General features: G+C 43.4%; 1 protein-coding gene and 1 non-coding gene across 2 annotated transcripts; one reads left to right on the forward strand and one right to left on the reverse strand.

Moving 5' to 3' along the window:
• Positions 1–2,709: 2,709 nt before the first annotated feature.
• Positions 2,710–8,195, reverse strand: LOC130138641 (uncharacterized). Its single transcript, XM_056313360.1, has 2 exons — positions 7,398–8,195; positions 2,710–3,588 (listed from the first exon to the last, which is right to left on the reverse strand). Exons 1-2 carry the CDS (start codon positions 8,193–8,195, stop codon positions 2,710–2,712), a joined length of 1,677 nt encoding a protein of 558 aa, XP_056169335.1.
• Positions 8,149–8,254, forward strand: LOC115664675 (small nucleolar RNA R71). Its single transcript, XR_004003621.1, has one exon. It is a non-coding gene; the product is annotated as a small nucleolar RNA R71 (small nucleolar RNA).
• Positions 8,255–9,134: the final 880 nt, after the last annotated feature.

Genomic DNA, 9,134 nt, shown 5'->3' on the forward strand with positions numbered 1-9,134 from the left:
CATTCTCATATGCTTCATTGCGGAACTCATCCAACTCATTCAATTGCAACAATCTCTTCTCACCAGCTGCCTGCATATCGAAGTTAAGAAAACGTACTGCCCAATATGCTTTATGCTCTAACTCAACAGGCAAATGACATGCTTTTCCATAAACAAGTCGAAAAGGTGACATACCAATAGGAGTTTTATAAGCAGTTCTATAAGCCCACAATGCATCATCAAGTTTAATTGCCCAATCCTTCCTATTAGAATTCACTGTCTTTTCCAATATTCTCTTTATCTCCCTATTAGAAATTTCAGCTTGACCACTAGTTTGAGGGTGATAAGCAGCAGCTACTTTATGTGTCACACCATATTTATGCAAAAGTGATTCAAATTGCTTATTCAAAAAGTGTGTACCTTGATCACTTATCATAGCCCTAGGCGTGCCAAACCTGGTAAAGATATTCTTTTTCACAACTCTAGCATCATTAGAAGGCAAAGCTACGGCCTCAATCCATTTAGAAACATATTCCACAGCAACCAAGATATAAGTATTACCATATGAAGGTGGAAAGGGTCCCATGAAATCCATACTCCAAACATCAAACAATTCACAGATTAAGATATTGTTTAAAGGCATTTCATGTCTTCTAGATATATTACCAGTTCTTTGACACTTATCACATGCACCAACATAAGAATATGCATCTCTAAATAGTGTAGGCCAATAAAAACCAGACTGTAAAACCTTAGCTGCAGTCTTGGAGGCACCGAAGTGACCACCTGCCTGTCCATCATGGCAATGAAAAAGAATGTTAGGTATTTCTTCATTGGGAACACATCGCCTAATAACTTGATCAGCACATACCTTAAACAAGAAAGGATCCTCCTAAAAATAGTGTTTAACATCAGAAAAGAATTTCTTCCTTTGTTGATAAGTCAATTTAGAAGGGAGAACCTTACTTACCAAGAAATTAACATAATCAGCATACCAAGAGGTTTCGATTTTGACAGAGAAAAGTGCCTCATCAGGAAATTCATCTAGGATTGGTCTTTCTTTCACAGGGGCATTCGGCAATCTAGAGAGATGGTCGGCCACTAAGTTTTCTTTCCCTTTCTTGTCTTTGATTTCCAAGTCAAACTCTTGCAGCAGTAAGATCCACCTAATCAACCTAGGTTTTGAATCTTTCTTTTCAAGCAAGTACTTAAGAGCAGAGTGGTCAGTGTAAACAATGACTTTGGAACCAATCAAATAAGAGCGAAATTTATCAAAAGCAAACACTACCGCCAAAAGCTCCTTTTCAGTTGTGGCATAATTCAATTGAGCTCTAGATAGGGCGCGACTTGCATAGTATATGGTTCGAAAAATTCTATCCTTTCTTTGTCCAAGTACGGCTCCAACAGCCGAGTCACTAGCGTCACACATCAACTCGAAAGGTAAATCCCAAGTAGGCGCAATCATGATAGGGGCCGAAATTAACTTCTCCTTCAATGTGTTGAATGCTTGCAAACAATGATCAGAGAAGTCAAATTTAGAATCTTTTTCCAACAATTTAGAAAGGGGTCTAGCAATCTTAGAAAAATCTTTAATGAAACGCCTATAAAATCCTGCATGTCCCAAAAATCCTTGAACAAGCTTCACAGAGGTAGGAGGCGGCAGTTTTGAAATAACTTCAATCTTAGCTCGATCCACCTCAATTCCTCTTATAGAGATCTTATGGCCTAGCACAATCCCTTCCCGCACCATAAAGTGACACTTCTCCCAATTCAAGACAAGGTTAGTCTCCTTACATCTTTGTAACACCAAAGCTAAATTATTCAAGCATGAAACAAAAGATGAGCCAAAAACAGAAAAATCATCCATAAATATCTCAATATATTTTTCCATCATGTCAGAAAAAATAGCCATCATGCATCTTTGAAAAGTAGCAGGCGCATTACAAAGACCAAAAGGCATCCTCCTATAGGCAAAAGTACCATAGGAACAAGTAAAAGTAATTTTTTCTTGATCCTCATGTGCAATAGGGATTTGATTATAACCAGAATATCCATCTAAAAAGCAGTAAAACTCATGCCCTGCAAGTCTCTCCAATAATTGATCAATAAAAGGCAAAGGAAAGTGATCTTTACGGGTGGCACCATTTAATTTTCTATAATCCATGCAAACATGCCATCCAGTAACTGTTCTAGTAGGAATCAATTCATTATCATCATTAGGTTGAACAGTCATACCTCCTTTTTTGGGAACAACTTGCACAGGACTTACCCAAGCACTGTCAGAGACAGGATAGATAATCCCTGCATCAAGTAGCTTAATTACCTCAGCCTTCACCACCTCCTGCATTTTTGGATTGAGCCTCCTTTGGGGTTGGATGATCGGTTTGAATTGCTCTTCCATCAATATTTTATGCATGCATATCGAGGGGCTTATTCCTTTAATATTTGCAATGGTCCATCCTATTGCTCCTTTAAGATCTCTCAGGATTCGGAGTAACTTTTCCTCCATCACACCTGTCAAAGAAGAAGAAATAATTACTGGAAGAGAGGACATTCCATCAAGAAAAGCATATTTAAGATGAGATGGTAAAGATTTGAGTTTTAGAATTGGTGGTTCTTCAATAGAAGGTTTCGGTTTCTTCAAATTCGATCCCAATTCTTCGAATTTCGGTGGTCTAAATCTCAGAAGAGGTGGATTTGCTTCCAAAAATTTCGTGTACTGCTCGACCTCTACAGCTTTGGCTTCTTCTTTGCTTGGCCAAACAAGCATGCCTTCAACGAGTCTTCAATTGTGGCTTTACTAAAAATTGATTCCACAAGCCTATCAACTGCATCGACTCTCAAACATTCATTCAGCTCAGCAGGATATTTCATGGCTTTGAACACATCAAAGGTGACTCGATCATCTTGAACTCTAAGAATTAATTTTCCTTGTTGCACATCAATTAGAGCTCTCCATGTTGATAGAAAAGGTTGGCCTAGGATGATCAGGACCTCGAAATCCTCCTCCATCTCTAAGACAATGAAATCTGCAGGAAAAATAAACTTGTCAACCTTAACTAGAACATCCTCCACTATGCCTCTCGGGTATTTAATCGATCGATCGGCTAACTGAAGAGATACGGTGGTAGCTTTTGCTTCCCCCAAACCTAATTTCCTAAAAACAGAATAAGGCATTAGATTAATACTTGCACCTAAATCACACAATGCCTTATCAAAATAAGAATTACCAATAGTACAAGGAATAGTAAAACTCCCTGGATCTTTCAACTTTGGTGGTAACTTATTCTGCAAAATAGCTGAACATTCCTCATTAAGCTTCACAGTCTCATAATCTTCCAATTTCCGTTTGTTTGCCAAAATTTCCTTCAAAAATTTCGCATAACTAGGCATCTGGGCTAAGGCATATGCAAAAGGAATATTAATGTGCAATTTCTTAAAAACATCAAGGAATTTAGACAACTGCTTATCTATTTTGTGTTGCTGAAGTCTTTCCGGGTATGGAACTAGCGGCATATATGGCTTTGGATTGTCCGGAAATAACTTGCTTCGAGGTGGATTAGCTTTGGACGGTTCAATTTCGGGTGCGTCGGCTCCAGGTGTAACATCCTGAATTTCGACCCATTTCCGGGATCTAACGAAGTGGATATTATTTCTCATCTGATTTTAGTACGTCTCGCCCGGAGCTGGCCCCTCGCGAGATACTGACCAATGGGAAAGGCTAACTAGGAAAACGGTACGTGGACCGGGGACCCGATCGCGAATCGGGCACTGATTTCGAGAAACGACAGGGAAGAATTTTGGGCCAGTGTGGGCCGATCTTAGGAAAGTGACGGATTTGGTTTGGCCAACGGCGTACAATCGGATCGCGGGTGATTCTGCTCGACCGAGAGTACGAGTGGCGAACAAATCCCGAACTTGAACCGAACGATCGTGACCCTTGGAATAACCAATAATTCCTTGCGTTCTCCCGGTAATCGAATCCGTCACAACTCGAGTGACCCTAGGTCGATACGCGTAACCCCTAAATAGCCACCCGTTAGTGAGAGGCTCTAAAATTCTGAATTGAGCAATTTTGATCGCCAAATTGGATCCGAACTTCGATGTCGAAATTCTATGGGTGTTTGCGATTATTTTGCTAGGCCGACGTCATTTTTGAGTGGCCAATCATATTTGGGGTCGGTGCAGTCGAAAAATGGAATTTCGATCCGGGACCGGAAAATTACGAAAATGCCCTTGTGCCCTATTTTTGGAGTTCCGAATTTTGAGGATTTTTTGGGCTTCATTGTGGATAATTATTAGAATTATTGAATTACCAAAAGGCCCATCAATTATTGAGTAAGGATGAATAATATCCATTGGATCAAAGGGCAAAATGGTCCAACGCGCAAGATCGCGACATGTGGCAACCAACTTTTGACCATTGAAGACTATTTGACTCCCTTTCTCTCTCCTCCCCTCCCCCATTCGGCCGATCCCCTCCCCCTCTCTTCCGAAAATCTCTCTCTCCCTCGTCGTCTCTCGCCATGAGCGCCTCACCGGAACCGTCGCCGCCGTGCCACCGTCCGGCCACCGCCGTTCGCCCCCACCATCACCCCACCGTCCCATCTCTCCCTCTCGTCTCTCTCTGTTCCGTTTGGCCAAGGAACGCCAGACCAGCCAAGCCGAGACCACCGGCGTGAAGGACTCGCCGGTCCGCCGTTCTAGCCGCCGTAGACGCCACCGGAACGCCGCCGCCGATTTCATCGCTCGTCGGTGATTGGTCGCTCATTTCCCGTCCGCTAGCCTGGTGTGGAGCTCAGTTAGTGTGAGTGGAAATCCTAACCCTTAATTAGGATTATGTGCACTTTTGACAAGTTTTAGGGGTTAATTAGTGGGGGCTGATTTGGGCTGACGTTGTGGTGATTTTAAAGGCCTAAGGTGATGATTTAGGGATGGTTTTAAGACTGTGGAGACTTGGTTTAGAGGATGTATGAGCTGGATTTGCTTAATGGTGCAAGTGTAATGATTCTCGGGTTACTGATTTTACTGTACCTCTGCACTTTTTTATTTTCTTTGTGATCATTGTGGGCCGAATCTGAAGAAATGTTCTTCATGAAAGTTGTTCCCAACATCTTTAAGTATAACATACTTTAATTTGGGAATTTTTGGAAATCATTTGAGGTCATTCGGAAGTCCATCTTTGGACCGAAACAAAACTGCCCGATTTACTGTTCACTCGACCTTCTGGTCTGTTCGAATTTTTATAAATTTTTTCAGGCCTATTTTCAAAATACTTCCTTCACAAACATTGTTGGGGACATTTGTGGTTATAACATATAAAAATTTCAGGGCTTTCAAAAATGATTTGGGTACTCAATGAGTTGTATTCTGATGGCCTGAGGGGCTGTCCGAGCGAATCGGATTTTGTCCGACTTGGAGTGTCAAAACGAGGTATTTACGGTTAGAACTGGGTCTCTAGTTCTTCACAGAAAATGTTCATTGAGATGTTTTGTACAACATATCCAAATTTCATAATTTTTGGAATTGATTTACCATTTATTTCAAATGGATTTCTGTCACTGTGCAACTGCTCAGTTTGGACCCGATTTTGTATATTCCCGGTTTTTCTCTCTCTCGGACTGATTAGTGGCTGTCCATTGAGGTTTAATTGGGCCTTGTACGGCTAAGGTGTGGTTTGTTCGTGAATCGCTATGTGTGAATGGTTGGGCCATGTAGTGGCTGATTTGGGTACAAATTGTGCTTGATTGTGTTAAATTTTGTGGTGCCTCGTTTGAGCGACTCGGTGGTTGAATGGTACTTTGTCGTGCTCAATTGTTTAATGCCATGCCGCTTGATTTCGTGTTCGAGCAATGCGGTGTGTGATTGGCCAATCATTGGTGTGAATGTTTATTGCCCAAGTGCGTAAATTATGTTTTGGGTCATATGGTACTAGTTGGCCAAGTGCGCATGTTATGCGAATAAGTATGGGCAATTGATTGGCTATTTGAGCACGTTGATTTGGCATGTTTGTTGAAATGCCGTGCTGAAATTGAATGCTCATGTTGCATTATACGACATTGCATGGTCACGCATTGTGTATGCCTAGTGTGGGGCATGTGACGAAATTGTGCGAGAATGCGTGTCTGTCATGAGCATGTGATCACCTAATTATACCCTGATGCGTTTTACACGGGGTTCAGATAAAATTGGCAATGTGCCGTGTGATCACTTATTGGCCTTTGGGTCGTGCCGTCCTCATGCACTTTGTAGCAGGACGATGCCCGGTATGTCCGGAAGACGACCAACCTCATGCACTTTGTAGCAGGCTCTGGTTCGTAAGGAGATCGGTGTTGCGCCTCATGCACTTTGTAGCAGGCTCGAGACACTGGGCCTGGGGCGTTTTTACGCTGGCCGTGGAGTGTTGTGAGCCTTCGGGCCGTGGCCTTCGGGTCAATTTCTAATTAAAAATGAGATGTATGCCAGAGTGCATTAATTGAACCACATCATAAGCATGACAAATGTGTGCCAGTGAATGTTGGTTATGGTGCGTACTCGGTGAATGGCATGCGAGATGAACACTTTGAGTATGAGCATGCGTATGGCGTACGTGTGAAAATGTGTGCCACGTATGTGCCATGATTATTATATCGAACTGTTTAACCTGCAGGGTCAGCAAGGTAAGCGATCCGGGCTCAAGGGCCTAGGTCATTTGATTGACATTATTGTCCGTTGTTGTGTTGATTTGCTTGTCGGGAGGTGCATGTTAGCCTAGTTTCGGTTTAGGAGGCCTACTCACTGAGATTCGTCTCATAGTTGTTTAAACCCCGTTTTTCAGACTCCTGATAGAGGTTGCTTGGTGTACCCGATCCATATGAGAATCCGGAGCCCATAAAGCAGGAACCCGAACAGGTTGGCAAGGTCGAGCAGATGGATTCGGAGGATGAGATAATCGAGGCTGAGTCCGAGTCATCAGGATCTGATCCCGATTAAGTTTCCTAGGATCAGCCTTAGCCTCCTTTAGGTCGGGCCAGTAACCCTTTTTTATTATAGCCCCACCTTAGACTGCTCCCTTGGCCACTTAGGGATTTTGTTAGTAATGGCCGTCGACCCGCTTTTGTTTGGTGATTTGTATTGGTGTATAGTGGACATTGTATATGTTTTGAAGTTCAATGCAAGTCTTGATTATTAGGCTTTGAATTGTTCGACGTTCCTGCTACCCTTGGTCATGTATTGTTTTGTACGGGTGTTTTAATTATCGCTTCCGCATGTGCCTTATGCTCTGTGTTGGGAGTTGGGTCGGCGACGCTTCCTGGGACGTCGTAAACAAATCGACCTTTGCGTGGGATGTTTGCGTTTTGTGGGATACGGGGCGTGACACCAGGTGGTTCGATTTCTTTCTTTTTTCTTGCTGCTTCATTAGACAAATTTCTGCTAACTTCTTTTCCACTCCTCAAGGTGATTGCTTTTGCATTCTCAACTGGATTCTTCTCGGTGTTGCTCGGAAGGGTACCATACGGTCTTTCAGACAAATGGTTAGCTAACTGGCCAACCTGCTTCTCCAGATTTCGAATGGATGCCTCCTGATTTTGGAACCTCACATCAGCACTTTTAATGAAGTCTTGAGTTGTTTGAGCTAGCTTAGTAACCATCTCCTCAAGGTGATTATGCTGTTTCTCCTCAAGCGGCCTAAATGATGGTGGTGGTGGTCTCGGCCCTTGCTGATTTTGGTTGCTCCAGGAGAAATTCGGGTGGTTTTGCCATCTAGGATTATAGGTGTTTGAATATGGATTGTTCTGGGGAGGCCTGCTAAAATTTCCAACAAAGTTAGTATTTTCAGGAGGATGTGTGAAAGGATTACCTACCTGACATTCGGTGCTAGCATGGCTTCCATTGCAAAATTCACAAGTTGGGCCTTGAATCTTCAACACTGAGTCGATCTTTTTGTTTAAAGCAGCAAACTCTGCGACAATGGTAGTATTGACACCAACTTCATGAATTCCACTCGACTTTCTAGCAGATAGCCTCTCAATCGGCCATTGGTAGCTATTAGCCGCCATCTCCTCCAAAAGATCAAAGGCTTCCTCAGGCGATTTATTGTTCAACGTCCCTCCAGCTGCGGCATCAATGGTAGACCTCAAATTCGGCATCACTCCATTGTAGAATGTATGCACTTGCATCCAAACTGGTAGGCCATGATGCGGACAACGCCTTAGTAGTTCTTTAAACCTCTCCATAGTTCGTATAGAGATTCACCATCCATCTGTACAAAAGAAGTAATATCGTTACGCATCTTGGCAGACTTAGCAGGAGGAAAGTACTTTGTCACGCCCCGCACTCCTCGGCGCGCCACATCCCTCGCAAAGGTCGATTTGTGTGCGACGTCCCAGGACGCGTCGCCGACCCAACACCCAACACAGAGATTTAAAGCACATGCGGAAGTAATTAAAACCACCCGTACATTAAAATACACCTGACCAAGGATAGCCATACAACAACCAGCACGGATAAATATACACTTGTTTTGACATCGGGAAACATATACAATATTCATAAACAGCCCACACTCAAAAATCAAAAGCGGGGTACGTGGCTCGGCGATCAACCACTATATCTAGCCGGGGCTCCTCCCAAAACGTTTCAATACGCCTGCCATCCTCAGGGCTGGGGGTCTGAAAAATTGGGTTTCAACAACAGTGAGAATAAATCTCAGCGAGTAATTCCCTAAACCTAAATTAGGCTAAAGTGCACCTCCTGACGAGTACTAAATCAACACTCCAAGCAAATCATAATTGACTTAGGCCCTCGGGCCCAAATCCAACACTCACCTTGCCCTGCAGGTTAGGCACTTACAATTCAAGCATAAAACATAGGATCCGGTCGCAGCACATGTACACATCATTTGGTCACAACGCATGTCATGCTTATGCTCGTGCTCATACGCGTGCTCACGCCTCATCAATGCATTTTCGCACGCTTGCACTCTAGCATACTTGCCATTTATCAATTTCTCCTCCGACCCGCGTTAAACGCATCAGGTCCGACCCGCGTAAAACGCATCAGGTCTATCACTATCCAACACTTCCTGGCCCGCGTAAACGCATCAGGCCCAGTGTTTCTAGCCCGCGTAAACGCATCAGGCGCAACACCGATCTCCATATACGGACCGAACCCGC

Source organism: Syzygium oleosum, unplaced genomic scaffold (assembly GCF_021117445.2).
Source record: "Syzygium oleosum isolate NSW1041296 unplaced genomic scaffold, Sole_v2.1 Sole_v2.07, whole genome shotgun sequence".
In the NCBI taxonomy this organism is placed as follows: domain Eukaryota; kingdom Viridiplantae; phylum Streptophyta; class Magnoliopsida; order Myrtales; family Myrtaceae; genus Syzygium; species Syzygium oleosum.